At 32.6% G+C, this 24772-nt stretch overlaps 3 protein-coding genes and 1 long non-coding RNA gene across 6 annotated transcripts; 3 read left to right on the top strand and 1 right to left on the bottom strand.

Annotated features, from left to right (window-relative positions):
* The first annotated feature begins 5890 nt into the window (after positions 1–5890).
* On the top strand, positions 5891–8281 carry LOC142643479 (uncharacterized). Of its 3 annotated transcripts, none has more exons than XR_012845876.1 (4): positions 5891–5971; positions 6273–6467; positions 7045–7171; positions 7432–8281. It is a non-coding gene; the product is annotated as an uncharacterized LOC142643479 (long non-coding RNA). The 3 variants fall into 3 exon arrangements; XR_012845877.1 differs by lacking the exon at positions 5891–5971 and having other exon boundaries at positions 5978–6467; positions 7432–7532; positions 7877–8281; XR_012845875.1 differs by lacking the exon at positions 5891–5971 and having other exon boundaries at positions 5978–6467.
* A 4675-nt stretch (positions 8282–12956) lies between these two features.
* On the top strand, positions 12957–13952 carry LOC142644585 (putative carboxylesterase 9). Its single transcript, XM_075819164.1, has one exon. It carries the CDS (start codon positions 12957–12959, stop codon positions 13950–13952), a length of 996 nt encoding a protein of 331 aa, XP_075675279.1.
* Positions 13953–17195: 3243 nt separating this feature from the next.
* LOC142644584 (putative carboxylesterase 9) lies at positions 17196–18256 on the top strand. Its single transcript, XM_075819163.1, has one exon. The coding sequence runs from the start codon at positions 17196–17198 to the stop codon at positions 18174–18176; it is 981 nt and encodes a 326-aa protein (XP_075675278.1). The 3' UTR covers positions 18177–18256.
* Positions 18257–21617: 3361 nt separating this feature from the next.
* LOC142644583 (putative F-box protein At5g50220) lies at positions 21618–22793 on the bottom strand. Its single transcript, XM_075819162.1, has one exon. It carries the CDS (start codon positions 22791–22793, stop codon positions 21618–21620), a length of 1176 nt encoding a protein of 391 aa, XP_075675277.1.
* Positions 22794–24772: the final 1979 nt, after the last annotated feature.

The raw sequence follows: 24772 nt of genomic DNA, 5'->3' as shown, positions 1-24772 counted from the left end.
TTGCCTTCCTAAATAATGTAATGTTGTATTATTGTATTGAGATTACATTAATGTAAGATTACAATAACATAATATTATGGTGTAATATAACATTACAGCGAACCAAACGCCCTATAAGTGGTGGAGAAGATGAAGAGTTGGATGGAGAAGATGAATTTGGGTGGAGATTATGAGTTGATGTTTAAACAATGATCAGCGAAAAACTAAAAGTTTTTTTTTTTTTTTTAATTTATTTTCTTCAAATATGAGTGAGAGAATTTACATAATCAGTTGGAGAGGTTCTTAGGCCTGCTGACAAATATATTATAACTTTGGCCAAAGTTACCGGACAATAGAAGGAGACGAAAAAGAGGATCGCCAAGAATTGTGAGCATTTGTGATTCAATTGGATGAGCAGTTAAATTATAAAAAGAACTCAACTGATTGGCACAACTCCAGTATTTCCAACCCGCAATTATCGAATTAATAAAAAACTATACAAAACATAGAATAAAAACTCAAAAATAGTTGGCAGTGCATTGTGCACGTCTTAATGGTTCTAAAAATCCATTCCACAACTTCTAATTATTAAAAAATATGAAAAAATACACGGGACTGTATGCAAAACTATGAATACTGAAGAGTGTGATGAATCAATTTTGGCAACAAGAACGAAAGATATGTATATGGTAGACTGGTAGTTGTTGGATTGAGAGCCTTGTGACCATTTTATGGTTTAAAGCTTGAAGTTTGACTAGGATTGGAACTTGGGCCTAAATGGGTAGATAATTGAGGGATTGTGAGAACTGAGCTAAGGATCTGATGATTTCGGCCTTGAAAATTTGAAATTTTGTGAAAATTGTCGATTGATTAAAGCAAAGAAACGAAACCTTAAAATCCAAAACAATTAGCTTGACCAATTGGGGTTGAAATTGGTGGTGGTGGTGGTGGTGTTGTTGTTTTTTTTTTAATTTTTAAGTAATTTCTGCGTGCATGTGTGGCCTTGGTACCTCAAAAATACTACAATTATATGAAATTCTAATACTACCATGTCGTCAATGCAAATGCAAATACATTTCGTAAAGGAGGCCCAATGAAACACGCAATGGTGAGGGTAAATCCGGATTAGTGTTATAAAAAAAAAAAACAGTGGCGTCATGAAGTGAATCAGCAAACCCTAAAGTCACAGGGCAGTGACGAAATTACAATTTTGGGCTAGGTTTTTCGACAGTTTCGTTGTCACAATGTGATTGGTATTTATGTTACACAGCCAAGTACTTGTCCCCCCAAACAGACAAAGGGAAAACCTAAGTAGCAAAAGAGTAACGCGCGCGCGCGAGGGCGTGCAATGCACACGAGCGTGGAACAGTGTTGATGGGCGGACATTACGAACCCAAGAGTTTCATAACTTGGTCCCACACACAAAAACCTCTCACTCTCTCACTACTATAAATTTGTGGTATTTTCTTTTTCTTTTCTTCCACCCAAAGAAAGAAAAAGAAAAAGAAATTTATTTTGAGATTGTGAGAGAGATTTTTGGTTTGCATATGCATTGAGAAGAAAGATGTTTGTGAATTTTTCAGAGAGTGAAACTAAGAAAATTCTCTTTTTTTTTTTTTTGGGGGTTTCTTTGAATCAATCAAGGCTTATTATTATATAAAAAAAAAGCAATAAACAAAAGTTCTCATTGACTCTTGGATTTTTGTTTCTCTCTCTCTCCCTCTACATGTCATTGTAAGTCAGCTCCACATTTATTTATTTTAGTATTTTATTTAGTTTGAAGTTTTAAAAACACAGTTAAAAATTTTAAAAATTCAACAATTTTTTAATGTATTTTATCTCTGTCTTTTTCTCTTCCACAGATCCCATAGAGAGAGAAAGTAAGAGGATCTAAAAAAGTCCTTTAATTTCTTGGCTGTAAAACAGGAGGACCATTTGAGTATATTAGAATTTCATATAATTGTAGAATATCATACGACATGGTTCCATGGTACTATGAAAAAAATAGGAGGCCCAATGAACCACGCAATGGTGAGTGAGTCCCAGGTACTTTTTAAAAAATGCTACAATTATGTGAAATTCCAATACTACCCATTGGCCATGCAAATGTAAATGCATTTCGTAAAGGAGGCCCAATGAACCACGCAATGGTGAGTGAGTCCCAGGTACTTTTTAAAAAATACTACAATTATGTGAAATTCCAATACTACCCGTCGGCCATGCAAATGTGAATGCATTTCGTAAAGGAGGCCCAATGAACCACGCAATGGTGAGTGAGTCCCATGTACTTTTTAAAAAATACTACAATTATGTGAAATTCCAATACTACCCGTCGGCCATGCAAATGCGAATGCATTTCGTAAAGGAGGCCCAATGAACCACGCAATGGTGAGTGAGTCCCATGTACTTTTTAAAAAATACTACAATTATGTGAAATTCCAATACTACCCGTCGGCCATACAAATGCGAATGCATTTCGTAAAGGAGGCCCAATGAACCAGGCAATGGTGAGTGAGTCCTAGGTACTTTTTAAAAAATACTACAATTATGTGAAATTTCAATACTACCCATCGGCCATGCAAATGCGAATGCATTTCGTAAAGGAGGCCCAATGAACCACGCAATGGTGAGTGAGTCCCAGGTACTTTTTAAAATATACTACAATTATGTGAAATTCCAATACTACCCGTTGGCCATGCAAATGCGAATGCATTTCGTAAAGGAGGCCCAATGAACCACGCAATTGTGAGTGAGTCCCAGGTACTTTTTAATAAATACTACAATTATGTGAAATTCCAATACTATCCGTCGGCCATGCAAATGCGAATGCATTTTGTAAAGGAGGCCCAATGAACCATGCAATGGTAAGGGAGTCCCAGATACTCTTTACAAAATACTACAATTATGTGAAATTCCAATAAATGCATTTCGTCAAGGAGGCGGTGGGTGAGTCCCATGTGGTAGGAGGGAGAGCAAGGAAACGGGGAGGATTCTGTTTTCGCACGACAAACCTTTCAACCTTCATCGTTAAGTGCCTATATAACACCTCATCTTCATGGTTCAGAGTTTCAAGCTAGCCATTGAGTGTTCCAAGTGCCTATATAGCATCTGAACTTCAAGCCTTCCAAATTATCTATGGCACGTTTTGCTTTTGCAAATCCTCCAACTCCTCTCACCGCTTACACTTTTGCAGATTCTCCTCCGCCTGATCTGATCGGGTAACACTATCTATATATAGTTATTAGTAGTTATTATCATTTTTTATACATGTGTTTGTGTGTTTCATTTATTGTCAATTTCTGAATCTTTTCTGGTGATGATGCACAAAAAACTTCAACTTTGTAACAGGGAGGAAAAGCTTCTCTTAGGCATCAAAATCGCTGTCGCAATAGTCGGTTTCATGATCCTCATTGCCATACTCATTCGTAAACTACGCGAGTGTGATTCCAACAGTGGCAGCAGCGCCAGCGAAGGTGGCGTCGTAAAATCCTTCTCATAGTATATTCAGGATTCACACACGTGAGAAAGAGTGCGTATCACGAAGAATTCAAGAATTGTGCAAACTGGTCCAAGAATTTAGTTTTTTTTTTTTTGGGGGGGGGGGGGGAGGGTTGTTTTTTATTTTTTAATATTACTAAATATTATTTTTGTTCTTTGCAGTAAATTGGTTTTTTTTTTTTTTTTTTTTTATTCTCTAAAGTTTTATCACTACAAAAAAAAAAAAAGAGATTTATTTTTACTAAATTTTTTTCTGTTCACTGGAAAAAGTTCAAAATAAACACTAAAAATAGATTTTCGTGACAAAGTATGGCCTGTGGATCCTGGTCCTCTCCATTTCACTCGCAGTGGGGATTTATTTGAAATACATCTACGGTCTAAGATGTGCCACGTCAATAAGAATCTTAAAACCTTAACTCAACTAATTCAAACCCTGGTTATACCAAGGTTAACTAAGATGAGAGAGAGAGATAAGCAAAATCCCCACGGTCTGCATACCAGATCAGATGTGAATATTTCAAAATCTCAATTTCTCTCTCTTCTCCATTACCCCTCTCTTTCTCTCTCTATCCCACGGTCCTCACCGTCGCCGGAGATGTCAAGAAGGGCTTTGGAGGGTTTGGGAGCGAGGCGAGCTGGGTGGAGGAGGAGGCGGCGTAGCCCCCGTTGGCTCCGCCATCGCCTTGCTTACCAAGTCCCAAGCCGAAATCGCCGACGCCAAGTCGAAAGCAGCGTCGTCGTTGTCTGAGACAACCAATTCGGTGGCGGAAAATGTGGGTCCCACAGTGGTAGCGACGGTGGCGGTGGCTCCTCCGCAGGTGAAAGAGGCGGCGTCGTTGTCGTTGTCCACGCACCCTGCTTCGGAGGGAGGGAAGATGGTGGTGGCGTCGTCGTATGCGAAGAAGCTGGCGAAGGAGTTGAAGGTGGAGTTGTGGCGAAAGATGTTGAAGCGGCTGCTGCTGTTTCTGTGGGTCCCACTGCAGCAGAGGCGGCGTCCGTGGCTGTGAAGAGTGTGGGGATTGAGTTGGGGGGCAGGTTTAATTTTTCTTGGGCCTAAATTGTAACTCAAGCCTATTGCATATATATGGCTGTTGGTTTTTCAAAATCTCAGGGGGGGCAATGGCCACCCAATGCCAAACTGTAGCTCTTGATCCAACTTTGAAGAATCACCGCAACCCTTTACTCCATTATTCTCTCTGTCTCTCACTTTCTATCTACTATGATTTTCCCTTTTTGGCCGTCACCTCTTAATGTACTGGTTTTGAAGACTTGTTTTCTTTCATTGGTATTATTATACTTTTTAACAACTTTCAGCAGCTAAATGAGAAAAATTTTCAGAAAAAAAAGACCAGCACTAGCTTCGTAGAGTTCATTCATCAAAAATATATTCCTAAAAATGGAAAATGGATGAATGATTTTTCTTTTAATGATTAAGCAGCACAAATAGATAGATAACAAGAAATGAGAGATATGCAAAAGAAGTAATAATGAATTGAAACAAAAGAAGTAAATGAGACAGAGTAAAGATTCAATCTTTATCTCAAAAAAAAAAAAAAATTCAATCCTTATCTCAAAAAATAAAATAAAAAAGATACTCCAAGAATCATCCAACCATTATAAAAATTCAATCTTTATCTCAGAAAAATGATCAAACATCAAATAAGATAAGCTTTACGGATATACCTCTGTTTTGGCAAGATAGAAACAGAGCTGTCTCTGAACTTGTTCTCTGATCCTGTCCGTGAAGCTTTTTTTTTTTGTTTTTTTTGGGTTAAAATCTATGAAGCTTTGAACTGTTTCACGTTTCTTTCCTAAAAAGCTTTGAACAAGAAATACCTCTATTTCACTTGTTCTCTGAACCTTCTGTGAAGTTTTTTTTTTTTAGGTTAAAATTTGTGAAGCTTTGAACGTGAGAAATAGGCTGATACACCACTGTTTCACTTTTCCCTCCCAAAAGGTTTTTTTTTTTGGTTTTGTTTTCAGTAGATTTTGTCCGGTTGAGTTAAACAACCCTCCCAGTTAAGTGCTTAACCCCAGTTAAATGTGTGTTTCCCTTTTAATTGACGTGACAGTATTTTGAGCGTTGATCTTTCTTCAAACAAATCCCCACCGAAAAAATGGACACTCTCCATTTCCTTGAAATGGAGAGGATCCAAATCCACTACTTTATTTGGAGCGTTATCTAAAAGTTTAACCAATACAACCTTTAAAAAAAATTAATAAATAAAACCTCAAAAAAAAAGGACAGTCTTTTCCCTTTCGGCCTTTGGGCTCCAAATATTTACGAAGAGCAGGAGACTGATGAGCGAAAATGAGTTTAATAAATAAATAAAAAAACTCAAATACAGATCTCCGACGACGAACTGAGCGCGGTGGTCGGCAATCTCAACTCCGCCGCTGTCTCTTCATATATATATATATATATATATATATATATGAAGGATTTTATTGTGTCTACAGTGAGGAGTATCAGGAAATATTTGCATTTGAACTTGTAAGTGTGGACGTAGCAACATTATCTAAATTTAATTTCCCTTATCTGCTTATTGTTTTTATATTCACATACATACTTTTGGATTAGTGATGGGGTTATTGCAATATCTATAATTGAGCATTTGATAAGAAGTGAGTTCTTTTATTTTTGTAGGTGCTAGTATTTATGTAAAAAATCTCCTTTGATATTTACAATAACTTGTTGAGATTACTCATTATGTGGAATTCCTTTTATTTGTTGTGGTCGTTTTGTTTGAGAGATACCACAATAGTGTAATGTCTTTAGCTCTATGAATCTACAGGATGAGAAAGAATTGCTTGATAACAACTGTTGCAACAAGATTTCTTGATAACAATTGCCATATGCACCTGAAGTCATGTGTTCTGCAGAAAGAGGATAATTACTACTTTGCACTATCAAAATATAAAAAATTCTTGGAAGAAACTTTGACACAAAATCCAATTTTTTTTTTCAGCCTTCTTTCGGGTTAAATGAGGTGAGATGGTAGGTAGTTATGAAAAAACTTAGTCTAGCGTGTCCTAAATAGTTGTCCCTGAGCTTTACTGTAAAAAGATTTTCTTGGGGGCTGCGTTAAGCATGATTAATTTCCTGCTAAGAGCCTGAGCATGCTGATTGAGAATGCTGTAAGCTTAATAATTGGCATATTGAGTATATACTGTTGTAGTAAATTTGTATTAGCTATTGCTATAGTTATAGACACATGACAGACTGTATTTGATAGTACTTTCCATTCAAGATATTCTTTTTGAAGAGTCATTATGCCATGATTGCTAATATATTCCTTAAAACGTTTTTGTGCTGAACCAACAATACTTTAAATATGCCTTTTGGGTAAAGATTTATTGTTGACATGCCCTGTATTGATAGTGCTTCTGCCCTCAAATGTTGATCATGCTTGGCAGGGGAATCAGTTTTTATGAATTTAATCTAAAATTCTCTCTGCATCTCTTTCCCCTTGGCAATTTATTGATGAAATGTTAGGAATACTCTTTTTTGTATCTTGCTATATGGAATTTTCTATTAATCACTTCCATAATCTTTTTTGCTTGAAGGTGCAAAGCTGGATCAAAAGTGGCTTAAGAGATTTTTTTCCGTTTCCCGAGCATCAGTGTATTGGGGCATCCCAGTTCCTAATGACAATAAGCAAACCATATATGTGTGGCTTGATGCATTACTAGGGTAAAGTTCTTTTCTTTTGTCATTAAAAATTTGCTAAGCTTCTAAGTTCCTAATTTGTATTACAAATGTTTATTTTATCTATTTATTTGTTTTATTACCACAAAACGTGTAGTAGACATCAGTCAATTTCCAACATATGAAACAACTGTTTGTATATATGTGTGTGTGTGCGTGCGCGTAAGATTTATGAAAGCTTCTGCTTGATGTAACATTAGCAATCTTTATCTATTGACTCTTTATTTTATTTTTCTGTTGAACAGATATGTATCAGCACTATCAGAGGATGCAGGGCAAGCCAATCTACAATTACAAAGTGCTGTTTCTTCAGGTTGGCCTGCCTCACTACACTTGATTAAATAAGGTATAAGCATCTTCTATGCTTATTGGAAAGTTCGTGTAACTGGCCACTTAATAGCTGTACTAAATCTATTATCTTCATTCTAATTATTAAAACCTAACATAAGCTGTAAGAGCCCTGATTCATTAATAGAGAATTTTGCAAATAATTATCTCTCCAGGTAGGTGCCGTATTTAAGTGTCTAACTTTGGATCGTGCATGCTGTGAAATATGACCTCATATTTTTTGCTCAAATTCTATTAAATATTAATAGTGCTAGATTTTAGTTTCTTTTGAATGAAAAGTAACACTTACATATGAAAATTCCTTAATTGGTTTTGCTGCTGACTGCTGCTGTATGAGACCAGTAAATATGGAATGACATAAACATTGGTGAGAGTGAAGCAGACAAAGGCCACACGCTGTTGGAATTGGAGAGGCAATGCTTAGAAGTCTACAGACCAAAGGTTGAGGAGGCTGCCAATGCCAAGGCACGCCTCCATTGTCTGTTGCAGCCGAAGAAGCTGAACTTGCCACTCTCATGGCTGAACGCCTCCATCAGGATTTTGGATTATTGTGGACTTGGTGAAATGTGGTATTTTGTTATTTTGCTTGGATGTTTTAGTTTATCATGATAGGATTTTGGAACTATTGCGGACTTGGTAATATACTAATTTGTGGTCTTTTGATGTATGTGTGGTTGTGGAACACATTGAAAGAGACTTGGAGCATTTTATTTAATATTGAGCTTTGAGATAGTTTAGACTTTGTAATGTGGTTCTTTAGAGTACGTGTATGGTTGTGGTATGTATTGAAATGATTAGGTGCAAGGTATCTAATATTGTGTTTTGGAATATAATTTCCAGTAGGTTACGTAATATAATGTTTCAAGCAAGTTATATAACTATTGTTTCAAGGGTCATAAGCCACACTCCTGAAAGTTGCAGAGATTTACAATAATAACACATTATAAAATAAGCAAAGCTGCTAACGTCAAATATCAAATACATTGTTTTTGGTTTTTAATTATGACTTGAGTTGTCCAACATTAATACATTATAACCACATACAAACCATATAATACAAACTAAATAAAGCTATACGGAAACACATTGCGTAACAAAAAGTCCGATTGAGAAAGTCACAAACAAAGTCGATTACTAGGCCCACATTTATACAAGGGATAGTACAATGGGTCCAAGAATGGGCTTGGGCCTGAGACTTCAATCGTAGGCAACCTTGCTCTCACACCTGTGAAACAGCTCAGACTCAGACCATGCTACCTTCATTTAACTAACACTAAATACGCATCCTAGAATGAATTTAAATTAAGCTATAATTCTTTAAATATGCATGATCTCCCTTTGAGGGACAATTCTAATCTTCATTGTTGTACTCATTGTTAAACTAGCTGATTATGGAATTAATTCAAGCTGTGGAATGGGCATTAGTGACAGTGACAGTGGTAACCAACATACTATGTAAGGCTCCACATCATTTAGAGCTTCAAGAAGAAGATTGTGCTGCTTGTTCTGTGTATTATGTCCCTGTGCTGCGTTTGCTGCTTGTGGTGTTTTGTGTCCCAGAGGGCAGAGTGTGACAGTCTTATTATTAAGGGTGGAGATGGAGAATAGCATGACCTGAATAAATCTCAATTCTCCTATATATACATATATACATGTGTTTAATTAGTTTCCTTTTTATGGAGTTTCAAAAAAAAAAAAAAATGATGCCCTTTAAGAGTTCTAAAACTTCACTGCACAATGTCTTTGCATAGAAAGTAACTTATCTTTTTTAAGGGAAAATTATTGTGTATTTCGGAAGTATATTCTTTCCCTCTCACATAGGGATGGGTCCTACTGTACACTTACATAATTATATATTTAATTGAAAAAATTATCTTTAAAAAATTCTTATTATTTAAAAGAGAGAAAAAGAGTATACTTGGAATTGGTAGACGCTAATTACATGCATCCTTAAGGTTTAGGTTTAAATCTAACCGTATTATATTTCACTCACACAAAAAAAAATCTAACTGTATTATTTTTATTTATTTATTTACTTTGTAGGATCTCATTTTATAATGTCTAAATGGCATGCATCAAAATTGACATTCTTACGGTTTGTATATTAAAACGAAACATTTTAATATTACTTAATTTTGACTTACCATTTCATAGTTACCTCTAATAACACAAAATAATTCATCAAAAAGTTGTATAACATATCAAATTATCTATGCAAAACCAAATCATAAACATTTTTAATATTACCATATATATAATAAGGACATTAATTTTAGAATGAATTTATAGTTTAGCCTACACCAAATTAATCTCAAATATCAAATCAAGAAAATATTTATGATGAATCAAATAAATAACTCAAATTGCTCCAATTTCTCTTGACAGTGATATCAAATAAAAGAATCATATCCAAATTCCATATTCTAAGAATAAAATTAGAAACTTGAGCCAAGAAAAAAGCTTAATGTTTTGTCCACATACTGCCGAAATTTCATGGAACAAATTAGAATAAACTAGAATTTAGGCAGAGATGAAACATATGAGTGATTCGTACCAATTAATAAACCATAACAGAGTTTTTTGGTTAGAACAGAATTGATAACATTGATGTGTATTAGACTATTAGTGTTTGAGTACATTACTGAATGCTTAATCCATTTGAGTTGATTGTGATATAAAAATTTTCATTATCCTTTTCACAACTTGCTAAAGTTGTAAATTGAAATTTGAGTAACATCTTGTTTACCATGCCCTTGAAAATATTTTATTATAAATAAATCACAACAAAATATGTTGTGGATTTGGGTGTGTGAGTCTGTCCCTAACATTATTCAATCATGTTAATTGGTGAAAAAAAATATTAATATAGAACTAGATGCTGATGTTCTTGTACATTTACTTACTAACCCTTCCTCTATTAATCTCATGTTAAAACTCCTTTTGAATGATTGCAGGAACCTGATCAGAGCCTTCTCTAATTGCACAATGACTCATATTTTTAGGGACGCTAATAGCTATATGCGCTGACAAGCTTGCTAAGACGAGAGTGATTCAGCTTACTGACTTCCTTATTTTGTATGAACCACTGCCTATGGTAGATAATCTATGATATTTGAACAATACCAAAAAATCCAAATACCATTCCAAAGTTCAAACACATTCAAATCTTTCAACTCACCTATTACGCCATTAAACAGTTACCTAAAGACACAAAAAAAAGTTCAAATACATTCAAATCTTTCAACACACCTATTATGTTACTAAATGGTTAGTGAATGAGTTATCTTAGAAATACAGTCAAATCTTTCAATCCACCTATTATGCCATTATATGGTTACTAAATTAGTTCCTCTAGTTACACAACAAAAGTTAAAACATATCCAAATATTTCAACACACCTACGCTCTGTTTGTTTCAGTATTAACATTTTCTAGAAAATAGTTCATTTTCTAAAAAGTATTTCTGGAAATCTATATCTTTTTTTAGTGTTTTGGTAACAACTTTGAAAATGAGCTTGAAAGCATTTTCTAGTGTTTGGTATTCACAAAATTTTTATAACATTTCTTGTATAATTTAAAACATGCATAACAAGTGATTTGTGTAAACCCAACTAATGTAATCAATATTAAAAAAAAAAAAAAAGAATCAATTTGATTTTCAAACTAAAATTTTGACAATAGATACAATCAAAATTAAATACAATTAAAATTAGTTGTCCAATTTTCATGATCTCTACCATTCATCTTACTTATATATATATATATATATATATATATATATATATATATATATATATATAGAGTAGGACAAATAAGGTACATAAGAAATATAAATTGATCACTTTGTAGGACAAAAAACAATTATAAATTACTCAAAAAAATTCTGCAAAATATATCTGCAATGCTAGCCCATACATAGGACAAGGGAATAGATTGCAATTGATACAATAGTTTAAAGAAATCAATGGCTTAGCGTTGAAGTTTGAGGAAAACATTGTAATCCACTTTATAATATTAATATGATAAGCTACAAAATGCAATTCCCCTAAAAAAAATTATCATTTATTATGCTATTATTTGTAACAACATTATTAATTTATTGTATGGATTGCCCTATGTAAAAGTAATTAGCCATATAGCACTATGTTGGCAAATTTTTGTCTTTTATTTTTTTCATTCTTTCTATTTTTTTCTTTTCTTTTTTGTTGCACTTTTATCTGCGAAAAAGAATGAACTTCTACAGTTGTCCATATGGGAATCCACCAAGCCAAAAATTGTTTAGAGAAAAAAAAATATATATATATATATATATATATATATATATATATATATATAGGTCAAAATTCAAAGAACTTTGTTACAGAGGGGAAGGGAGACCGAGAGAAAAGAGAGAAGAGAGACAAATAGGGAGAAATCCGTGGGAAAAGAAGAGACCAGACGAAGTCACAGTGAGGGTGTGAGAAGAGAGAGAAAAAAAATAAAGACAAGAAGAAGTGAGAGAGTTATAAGTGTTATGCGTTGCACAAGAGAGATTGTTTTCCAATATTTTTTTTTGGAATACAGCTTATAGAAAATAAACCTTATTTTTGTTAGAGTTTTTCATTGACTAAAGATAGTTTTCTGTTGACCAATTTATTTTTTTATGCTATCAAACACTGAAAAATGTAGAAAACTATCTGTACAGAAGGTTTTCCAACAAAACAAGCAAAGCGCTATTATGTTATTAGATAGTAACTAAATGAGTTATTTTAAAAACACAACAAAATGTTTCAATATCTTCATAATAAGTAAGGTATCAACCAACTATAAGTCAAAATAAAATATAATAAATTATATCAAGACTCATAACAGCTCAAAAACAATAGTATTGTAAAATGTCATGACATTTAGTGTTGTCACTAGACTTTTTCTTTTAAATTTAAAACTAACCAAATTATTTTAATTTTCCCCTCCCATGTTGTCCTAAATCCTTGCCTCTTCTTTTAAAATTTGACCCTATTATTGAGCCAAAAGCTTTCCCTAAACTACCTGAAAATTTTACTCCATCTGTTAGTAATTTGCCAAATTCAAAATTCAATATTTTACAAATCTTTGACGTTTGAAACCACAATACCGTAGGATCTGTCACCCTTAAATAAGATTCACACACCAGATGTTGTTGTTGAACAGATTTCAAAGTTCAAACCTGAAAATACCATATTTTTCGTAGTTGCAAACCTGGATATTCACATGTTTCTGTTTTATAAGTCCAACTTCACCACCATTATCTTTTCTTAACAATAAAATTTCAACAACAAAAATTTCTTGCACTTGCTTGAAAATTTTATTGTTCAACGCAGAAAACACTAAACTGTTCTGAATCAGTTGCCAGAAATAAGTATAACAAAAAAAAAAAAACTAACAACATCTTTCATTCGTAGATTATGTTGTTGATAGAATCTGATATAGACCCATATGACCAGTTCAGAATTGGTCGCAACCCTGATGGCACTATCACTCGATACATAAACCTCCCAAGGATCAAGGCAAGCCTTGTGGGCTCTCATAGTGACCCTGTGGTCTCCAAAGATCTCACTCTCAATCCAAAAAACAAAACCCGAGTTCGAATCTACATGCCAACGTCTAAACTGTGTTCTTCAAATGACGATACAAGAATTCCCATCATAATTTTCTTTGCGGGTTCTGGATGGATCTTAAGGAACTGGGACACTAACATTGTCCATTCACAATGCTCAGCGCTCACACAAGAAGTTCATGCCATTGTTGTCAATGTTGACTATCGCATTGCCCCAGAGCATAGGCTGCCGGTTCAATATGAGGACGCAATGGATGCGGTTCTCTGGGTTAGAGAACAAGCTTTGGATCCAAATGGTGAGCAATGGATTAGAGAATATGGAGATATTTCGAGGTGTTATCTACATGGAACTAGCAATGGTGGCAACATGGTATTTTTCACTGCGTTAGAAGCAACGAGTACGGAGTTAGAGCCGTTGAGAATTGCTGGGAATATAATGAACCAACCCTTGTTTGGTGGCATGGAAAGGACTAACTCAGAGATCCAAAGCATTAAGGACCCGATGTTGCCCTTGTGTGTACAAGATATGTTCTGGGAGCTCTCGTTGCCAGAAGGTGTAGATAGGGACATTTGGTATTGTAATCCAATGGTGGAGGGTCCTCACACAAGCGCCATTAGCAAGCTTGGTAGGTGCCTTGTGATTGGGTTCTGCGGGGACGCCATCATCGATCGGCAACAGGAGTTTGTAACCATGTTGGTGAAGCATGGAGTCCAGATCGAAGCACAGTTTAGCAACATTGGTTTCCATGCCATCGAGCTTATAGACAGGGAGAGGGCAAATTATCTTGTGGAAATAGCTAAAGACTTCATAAACAACACATGTGCTCAATTGTTGCTAACGTAAATTTGTTCTTAATTAGCTAGTGGTGTCAAATGCTTGACTTGTTTTTTAGTTGATAAAATTAGAGAAAATGTATGAATGTGTGATCTGATGATCATGTACACAATTTATGCAAAGGTAAAAATAAAGTTATTTTAAGTTTATTTCTTCCAAATGGTGAAAGAAAGAATCTCCTCTAGTTAATTTAGTGGCTGTTCAAATGTTCATCCATATATATGTTTTAATTAGTTGAGTGATCTAAATAGGTCACACATTATACTTAATTTCATGTGAAATATAAATTAAACTTAATAATGGACAATAGTAATGGAGATTGGAGAGATGATTAGGAAACTTTACGAATTTTTTGATTTTGCAATAAGGGATAAATTATTTAATTTAATTTAGATTGATGTGGGCAAAACTTTTTTAGATCGTGTTTGTAATATTATTTGCACAATTTTTGTAGTTATATGGCTTCAAAAGGAATCCTTGTTAATTTGAATATGGGAAATAAATTGGATGGGAACGATTATGAAATCTAGCAGCATAAATTCCAAGATGTCCTAAATGAACACGATCGAGGTCTTGAAGACCCAAACCCATTAATTAGCTGACCCTAATCAAGCTGATATCGAACAACATCATCATGATTTTATTGCCTTCGAGAGTTGGCTTAAGAAAAATCAAAGCACACACTTTACAATATTTCGCAATACATGCACAATGATGTGATTGGTGAGTTAGAGTATCCAATACCTCAATAGATGTGGAAAGCAATTGAGATGAGGTATGGTGGAACTTCAGCCATTAGGTATGATGAGAAGTGAAATCTAACCAAACTATAAGTAGACAAAGCGAAATCTGGCCAAACTACAAGTAGTGAAGTAAGTAATTTGTAATTATTTTTTTATATAATAAATTTTAAACTTTGTAATATAAAAAAGTACATCTAGCAAGTTACAACTGGTGGGGGATGAGAGGATTAAATCAATTGAACCACTTTTTTTTAATGGAGTTAGATGGAGAACAAATATTAAGAAGAATACAATAAACACATCTTTTACTAAATCAAGCTAAATAAAGCCGTTAGGATTTAGATTGAAGCATTAAATCATACAGGTAATGGGAAAATGGTTTGTTAATTTCAGTAAGATCAATGAAAGAAATCCAACAAAAAAACAAGGAATTGTAAACTAAACCAGAGAGAGAGAGAGAGAGAGAGAGAGAGAGAGAGAGAGAGAGAGAGAGAGAGAGAGAGAGAGAGAGAGAGAGAGAGAGAGATGGGGGTATTTGGTTTGTGTTTTCAAATAACCATTTTCAGTTTTTAAACAATATTACACGTATTTCAACACATTTTTTCACTCACATATATTTATATAAATATTTTCAAATAACAATTTTCGTATTAGGCTAAGAACGGAGAGATAGGCCGTGGGCAAGTCTGGTGAGTCGTATGTTTCTCTCTCCTCCTACCTTTGGGTTCATGGGATTAGATTTGGTATTTTGAAGTCCATGTGCGTCTCATGTGACTATTTCATTAGTATATTAATAGAAGACTAATAGAGTTATTAAGGATTTGGATCTTACCTAAAATTTGGGGAGTAAATTGGCCAAAATAAAAATTCAAGGTGTGTTATGGCTACTATTCTAAAGTTTAAGAGATGTAAAAGCATTTTTCTTCTAAATAGTTGAAATAACACAATGCATGGGAGGCAAGCACAAAAATCAAAATTTGCATTTGTATTACAGGATTTTGAATCAACGCTTCTAAATTATAGAGATGATACTAAAATTTAACAAAAATTTATAATTTGAGTTTTAAGGATTTTACTATAAAAAAAAAAACTATTAATTAGAAGCTGAAATAATGACATTTAACATATAATTATTTTTCAATTTGCATGTTAATAAAGCTTAAATCCATCCAAAAAAATTCCATAAATGAACAAAAAAAGAGGTCATTTGATTTATTAGCATTAACATAATAGGAAAAGTTAGTTATTGATTTTTTTATTGTTTAAAATATTATTTCTATAAAAAAAATTACAAAAAATTTAAACTAGTTTATTTTATTAAAAAAGTATAAGGGCATATAAGAAAATATTTTAAAACTTATTATAATATAAATCTGTGATATCTGAAAAATCCCAAAAACAAAAAATTCAAGTATCATGTCAAAAGTTCAAACACATTCAAATGTTTTAACCAACCTAGCTATTACGTCATTAAATAGTTATTAAATGAGTTATTCTAGAGAAACAAAAAAAAAAAAAAAATTCCAAACACATTCAAATCTTTCAACACACCGACTACGCCATTAAATGAGTTATCCTAGAAACACAACAAACACATGCAAATCTTTCAACCCACCTATTACGCCATTAAACGGTTACTAAATTTTTTTTTTTTTTTTTTTGAGAAAAAAAGGGTTACTAAATTAGTTTCTCTAGTTACACAACATACGTTCAAATATATCCAAATCTTTAAACATACCAATTATGTCATTAAACAGTTACTAAATGAGTTATTCTAAAAACACAATAAAATATCGCAATATCTTGATAGCAAGTAAGGTGTCAACCTATAATAAGTCAAAGTAAATTAATGAAATATAATGTAATAAGTTATATCAAGACCCATCACAACTTAAAAACAAGGATACTGTAAAACTGGTGTAACATTATACTGTGTCCTTAGACTTTCTCTTGTTAAATTTAAAACTAACTCCTTGGACTTGCTCTTGTTAAATTTAAAACTAACCGAATCGTTTTTATTTATCCCCTCTAATGTTCTCCTAAATCCTTGCTCCATCCTTTAAAATTAGGCACTTACCCAAAAGTTTCCCTAAACTTCCTGAAAATTTTACTCCATCTGTTAGTAATTTTCCAAGTTTGAAATAATTTTTTTTACAAATCTTGGACGTTTGAAACCACAATACTATAGGATTTGTTTTTTTCTTGTTCCACCCATAAATAAGACTCACCACAGTACTGTAATCTAGAATACAGATCTGTACAGGATTAGAAAATTTCAAACCTCAAAATACCCTATTTTTGGTCGTTGCAAACCTGCGTGTTTCTAGTATATATCCAACTTTCTCCGCCATTATCTTTTCTTAACAATAAAAAATTCAACACCAAAATTTTCATGGACTTGAAACATTTATTATTCAACGCACAAAACCTTGAACTGTTCTACATCATTTGCCAGAAATAAGTATAAAAATAAAAAATAAAAACTAATAACATCTTTCATTCATAGATTATGTTGACAAATTTGGGTAAAATTATAGACCCATATGGCCACTTTGGAATTGTTCGCAACCTTGATGGCACTGTCACTCGATATTTGAACTTCCCAAAGGTCGAGGCAAGCCCTGTGGCCTCTCATGGTGAGCCTGTGGTTTCCAAAGATCTCACTCTCAATCCAAAAAACAAAACCCGAGTTCGAATCTACATGCCAACGTCCAAACTGTGTTCTTCAAATGATGATGATACAAGGATTCCCATCATAATTTACTTTGCGGGTTCTGGATGGATCTTACTCATCTGGGACACTAACATTGTCCATTCGCAATGCTCGGCGCTCACACAAGAAGTTCATGCCATTGTTGTCAATGTTGACTATCGCCTTGCCCCAGAGAATAGGCTGCCGGTTCAATATGAGGACGCAATGGATGCGGTTCTCTGGGTTAGAGAACAAGCTTTGGATCCAAATGGTGAGCAATGGATTAGAGAATACGGAGATATTTCGAGGTGTTATCTGCATGGATGTAGCAATGGTGGCAACATGGCATTTGTCACTGCATTAGAAGCAACGAGAATGGAGTTGGAGCCGTTGAGGATTGCCGGGAGTATAATGAACCAACCCTTGTTTAGTGGGATGGAAAGGACTAACTCAGAGATACAAAGCTGTGATGACCCTGTGTTGCCCTTGTGTGCACAAGATATGTTCTGGGAGCTAGCGCTGCCAGAAGGTGAAGATAGGGACATTTGGTATTGTAATCCAATGGTGGAGGGTCCTCACACAAGCGCCATTAGCAAGCTTTGTAGGTGCCTTGTGATTGGGTTCACTGAGGACCCCACCATGGATCGGCTACAGGAGTTTGTAGCCATGTTGGTGAATCATCGGGTCCCGATCGAAGCGCAGTTTAACTATACCGGGTTCCATGGCATCGACATGGTAGATCCAACAAGGGCAAATGCTATTGTGGAAATGGCTAAAGAATTCATAAACAAACCCTGATCTCAATTGTTACTAATGTAAATTTGTTATTAATTAGCTAGTGATTTTAAGTGTTCTACTTGTTTTTTAGTTTCTTCTCCAAAAAAAAAAAAAAAAAAACACTTGTTTTTTAGTTGATGAAAGAGAGAAAATGTATGAATGTGTGATACATTTTATGTAAAGGTAAAAAAAATATATATATTTCAAGTTTATTTCTTCCAAATGGTGAAAGAATCTCCTCCAATTAATTTATTGGCTGTTCAAATGTTCATCCATATATGTATTTGAATCAGTCGAATTAATGAGTGATCTAAATAAGTCACATTATCCATAATTTCCTGTTATATTAATTAAAATTAATAATGGGTAATAGTAATAGAAATATGAATTGGAGGAAACTTGCAATTTTTTTTATTTTGCAATATATATATATATATATAAAGCTAAAGCTAAGAAAAAGAAAATCCAAATAAAGTCCTTAATTAGTGTCTAACTTAGTGCTATGTGTCTCTAATTTCTTCTTAATTTTGGTGTCAAATGAGTTATTCAACACAAAATACAATGAGCTTTTTCTTTTCTTTTCTTTTTTTTAAAGTTTTAATGCATGAATTTACACTATTGTGAGAATGAGAGATCCAACAGGTTAAAACTTAAAAGAACATAAAATTTTTAAATCTTGGGGCCAAGTGACCTTCATTCATAATGCTTAATGTGGAAACTGAGATGAATATTTTATCATTACAATTATTAAATGTTTCCGTATGTAAACACGAGTTACATGTTAATCTATATATTACTAAAAGCCAAAACGTAGCATTCATTATTACTACACTTCTATTGAGCAACATCAACAACCATGTCATTCATTTATTTTTTATATTTTCTTTTCTCTATTTAAACTTTTCTTCCCCCTATTTTCAAAAAAAAAAAAAAAAAAAAAAAAAAAACGCTTCTTCTTCTTATTAGTTCACACACCTACTATTACACTTCTTCCAACCTTTCCTTTTCTTTTTAGCATCTTTATCTCCCCACTACTTTACAGTTATATTTCTTTCCTCTTTTTTATATTTTTTTCTCTATTTAAACTTTTCTTTAATTTCCCTATTTTTTTTATTTTAAAAAAAAACAATTCTTCTAACCTTTCCCTTTATTTTTTGCCTCTTTATCTCCCCACTACTTTACCGTTATATTTTCATCATCTTTTTTATATTTTGACTCTTCTTTTACCCATTTTATCTTGTAAAAATTTGATATCATTTTCTCATTCAATTCATATTTTTTCCATACAAAACTATGAGTACTCTCTCTCTCTATTTTCTTTCGGTGAATTTTTGTTCTTTCTTATAACTCTAATTAAGATTGATATATATATATATATATATATTAATATTTGTTTTGGTATTCAGTTTTTTTTTTTAATATCCCGTTAGAAAGTCCTTTCTTTCCCTTTTATAGCTCTGGTTGAATTTTAGTTTGGGTTAATACTTAGTTTTCTTGGAAATAGGAATTTGAACATGCATAGCATTTGTTTGAGTAATAAATTATTATAAAGCCTATTATTTATTCCTTTAGTTTCATTTTAATTTTGGCTAAGATAATATTGTAATTTTGTAATGAGTTTCGATTATAATGATAATTTCCTTATTCCCTAAGAGATGAGAAATTTGAATATTAAATTTGAAACTTATAAAATTTAGTTGTATATTAAGTAAATATAATACACTACAATAGAAGTTAGAAGAATATAGTTCACCTTAAAAAAAATATTAATCAAACATAAAAAAAAAAAAAGATGATATATTTGTAGAGATAAAAAGATTAAAAAAAAAAAACTTGTAGAAATCTTTTTTTTTTAATAGACAATACTTGAAGTAATGGTTACTTTTTATATATTACACCTTATTACATAATATTTATATTCCCACACATTGTGTGGGTCTGCGGCTAGTATATATTTAAAGCTAAAGTTTAGAAAAAATTCAATTAGATTATAAATTAGATTTCAATTGCGGGCTAATGTGTCCATTTAAATTTTTGAATCTTTATGCCAAGTGAATTAATGAATGCAAAATGCTAAGAATTCAATATATTAATAAACTATAAAATAAAAATTAAAAACCAATCATATATCTACTCAAGAAAAATCACCACACAACAAAGGTTACCACATTTTCTATGTTATTAAAAATTAGAAGAAGAAAAAAAAAGCATAAGTAGTATTAAACTTAGGCAAGAATTTTAACATGCAACTAATTACATTTACTTTTTCTAATAATTTTACAAATTATTTATATTTTTATGATAAAAAAACCATGTTTATTTTTAAATGCATCTATGTGCACGCATGAGTTACAAGCTAGTAAGGGATAAATTATTTAATTTAATTTAGATTGATGTGGCAAATCTTTTTTAGAACATGTGTATAATATTACTTACACAATTTTTGTATCCATATCTTATATGGCTTCAAAAGGCATCCTTGTTAATTTGAATATGGAAAATAAATTGGATGGAATGATTATGAAATCTAGCATCATAAGATCCAAGATGTCCTAAATGAACACAATCGAGGCCTTGAAGACACTAATAACCCATTAATTAGCTGACCCTAATCAAGGTGATATCGAACAACTTCATCATGATTTTATTGCCTTCGAGAGTTGGCTTAAGAAAAATCAAAGCACACACTTTACAATATTATGCAATACATGCACAATGATGTGATTGGTGAGACGTTGGAGGAGTATCAAATACCTCAAGAGATGTGGAAAGCACTTAAGATGAGGTATGGTGGGACTTCAGCCATTAGACCATGCAGGTTGGCCATTAGGTTGATTTCATTTCTACAAGATGCTCTCTAAGCATACCAAGAAGCAAAATATAGTAGTGAAAAAGATACTCTCTAACTTAATTAGTTTCCCATTGTGTCTTTGCAACCATTCAAGTTATGGTTGCTCATTCTTCTCCTATATGGAATATTATAGACTCACTCAACATGCAGCAATCAAGCATGTAGCGTGGGACTAGGTCAAATTTGTGAAATGCCATTGGATACCAATTCGGCTAACTAAATAACATAATTATTACCTTCTCAAAAAAAAAAAAAACATAATTATTATATAATTTCAACGGACAGGTCTATTAATAAAAGTGAACATATATATATAGCTAGTAATTAAGACATGAGCTCCATGTTTTAATTATATTATTAATAAGAAAATAGTCCAAAATTGAGGATGAAAAAAAGAACTAATAAATTGAAATCCAAATATTTATATTTTTTTTATATACAATATAAAAATTCTACTCTAACCTAATATAAGTATATATGTGTGTAAAACTATTTTCTGGAGATTTAAACCCTGACCATTCCCTCCATAACTCACAAGCACTTGATATTTGTGAAATGATCATCGCACAAAGGGTGCACAATGATCCAAATGTTTACCTTTACACAAATCTTTAATAAGTAATAATTAGTTCCAAGATCCAACTAATTCTGCAAAAAGATTTATTGATAAAAGTGAACTTTGAAAAATGACGAAGGGAGCGTGCATTTTCTGATTCTTCTTCGATAACCTCAATACTCCTCAACTCTTTGCTCTTCACGTTGTATACAAACAACTTGTGGCAAAACTGTATCATGATTTCTACTGAATAAGAGTGCAAACTATGGTATATTGCCAGAGGTAAGAAATTATTATGAACGAAACTCTTCAAACTTGTTGGCTTGCAGATCATCGATGAAAGGCGTAATGTATATTGCTTGATCCAAATAGGTTTAAGTTTATCCCAACCCTTCAAGATCCAAAAATCAAATCTATCCTTGGAACTTGGATTAGCATAACAAAGAAATTCATTGAAAGCTAATAGCTTGCAATTGAAGAATATTGTCATGTTGCACAAGCTGGGTTTAGATGGCAACTCAATTCTTTTCCCAAGCTTCTCACTTGATATGTCTATTGTTGATACGTATGCCATCAGATCTGTTTCAGTTTTTGAAATCCAATTCAGAGCCCTATTACACACAACTCTATCAAAGTCTACTGTGGGATGAGTTGGAAAGTTTACTAGGAAAGAAAAGCTCAACTCCCTCCAGGTAGGAGCGTCATTTACTTCATAATCATTACTATCCAGAACATATATATAGCACTTCACAATATTATTACGCAAACAAAAGCAAACGACCTTGTACTTTTGGATGGAAACATCATGTACCAATGAATAGTAGTTTCTTGAACTCGTTAGTGGCACAAGAGGGATGGTGGTCATCTGGTCATTGCTATTATTATAGACGTGGAGATCATTATAATTTGTAGATTTGTGAAGTATCAGCCCATTATAGGCATCTTCAATTCGAAAAAATGTGCACCAGGAATTTTCTAATACTTTACCTGTCAAATTGCCATTGTTGACATTCAAAACTAAGTACTGAAGCCGAAGAAATTTTCTAATGATGAATACTTGCTTAAATTTCAATTCGAAGTTTGGATCATGAATCATTCTAAACCAACTTTTGCAAACCCTTTCACATTGGATAAGGCTTTCTGCTGGCAATCTTGCTAATATTTCCAAGATGACATCATGACCCAAAGAGCAATTTTCATCTGCTATGTGAGGATGTGATTCATTTTCCATGATCAACTTTACTATTGAAGTTTTCACTGCAATTTATAAATGTAAAAAAAAAAAAAAAAAACGTATGAGTTACAAGGAACCAATTGTAATTATGTTGACTACCTTTCTTATAATACCCTTTTGCTATGTTTCACACCAAATTTTTTTTAAAAAAAAATTATTAATAAAAGAAATAAAAATTTGATTAGTTAAAATGAAGGCAAAAAATAGGGGTTTTTTTTTTTGGCATAGTGGGGCAAGGGGAGTGATAGAACCAGAAACATGATGCAATACAAATAATGACATTAGTTATGGGTTATCACTTAACCCCTTAGAGCATTTCCATTGAGCAATGCAAACAAAAAAAACACTAAAACTCTGTATAGGTGTTGCTATTGTATTCTTTACTTTTAAAGATTACTGTAGTGTTGTGTATCTTTGTGAAAACTAATATTTTATACTCTCCTTTGACTTGTCTGACAAGAAGAAAATAATTATAAAAAAGTATGTGGGAGAAAAAAAAGTATATTGTTTTAGTGTGAAGGATTTTAAAATAAAACATGGGATGTGAGGTGTGTTTTTAAAGTGACAATATAAAATAAATAAAATGTGTTTTAATAGTACAAAATGCAAATTTTTTTTTAAAGAAGCCAATAGAAATGCTCTAGGATAGATATGAACTAATCATTATGAACTTTCCATTAATAGGCTATAATGAACTCCATATTTTGATATAAAATTATATGAAAAATTAATTGAGTTAACATAAATTTGAGAGAAATATAACAAGTTTAACAAATTCGATAACCATTTTCTTTAGAAGATGGAAAGTCTTTAGAACCCCCACAAGAACAACTCCCAAAATAAAACATCTTTACACATATATACACTTAAATTAGGCTAGAGTAGAATTTCTATTTTATATAAAAAAAATGTAAATAAAAAATATGCGAATGGAAATACCCATATTTATAATGATACAACAACAACAACAACAACAAAAATTCTGTTTTGGCTGAAAATGACTAAGGAAGGGAGGTATCTAGCACATGAAAAATTATCTTAGTATCATGAATAAGGGAGGAGTTTTTGAATCAAGATTCTCTTTCAAGAAGATGCTGGTAATGTTACTAAGTTACAAGACCCTTGAACATTCTTTGACACTTTTACTAAACGATAAATCATAAATGATAATAAATTATATGCAGTCCATTAAAAAGTTAAAAAATACGTACCTCTTCTTCTTTGTTTTGTCGTCTTGATACAAGTCCTTACTAGAGCAATTCTGTCTAGAAGGGAAACTATAGTGAAAGAGATGAACAATAGACTTGGCATCGTTGGCGCCTCAGTATGTTTAGAAGATCTTTTGATGTCTTTCTTTTTTGTTTTATGTGGTGATTTTTTACTTTCTAAACATTTCTCTTTTCAGAAAATTATATTTGCACTCATTGCCAAAAAAAAGGGAAGGGGGGGGGGGGGGGGGGGGAAACACTGTTAGAATTAAAAACTTTGACCTAGAACTTATCTGGGGTACATGTCACACTATTGGAAAAATCTAGAGAGAGAGATTGTACGGCTGAGTTTAATTACAACGCACTTGAAAGTAGGGCGAAGGCTTTTGACCACAGCACATATATGCATGTCATTGAATAGGGTAGTTGTAAAAACAAGTATGGAATTGGTTGTGGTAGTAGAAGTTCAGAATTCTCTATTTATCAAAAATTTCATGGAATAATAGAATATTTCCCAGCTTTGAGAAATTATTTGAAAAAAGAGAGAGTTACAAGTACTATCAAATTTACTATAAAAAAAATAAAAGACTTACGAACTCATGTTATAATGAATATAATAAGTGTCACATCAACAACATAATAATTTAATTAAATAAATAAATAAGTATGATAAAATAACTTACTTATTAATTTGTCAAATGTTTAAAATTTTACGCATGATTTTTAAAGATTAATATAATAATAAAACTTGTAATATCTCTAACATGA

This window comes from Castanea sativa, chromosome 7 (assembly GCF_040712315.1).
Source record: "Castanea sativa cultivar Marrone di Chiusa Pesio chromosome 7, ASM4071231v1".
Classification (NCBI taxonomy): Eukaryota; Viridiplantae; Streptophyta; class Magnoliopsida; order Fagales; family Fagaceae; genus Castanea; species Castanea sativa.
Note: the sequence above shows the minus strand (reverse complement) of the source record. Positions and strands in the feature narration are given on the sequence as shown.

What these genes read in the sequence shown, in the direction of transcription:
- LOC142644585 (XM_075819164.1), top strand. Translation starts at nt 12,957, where the DNA reads ATGTTGTTGATAGAATCTGATATAGACCCATATGACCAGTTCAGAATT.
- LOC142644584 (XM_075819163.1), top strand. Translation starts at nt 17,196, where the DNA reads ATGTTGACAAATTTGGGTAAAATTATAGACCCATATGGCCACTTTGGA.
- LOC142644583 (XM_075819162.1), bottom strand. Translation starts at nt 22,793, where the DNA reads ATGGAAAATGAATCACATCCTCACATAGCAGATGAAAATTGCTCTTTG.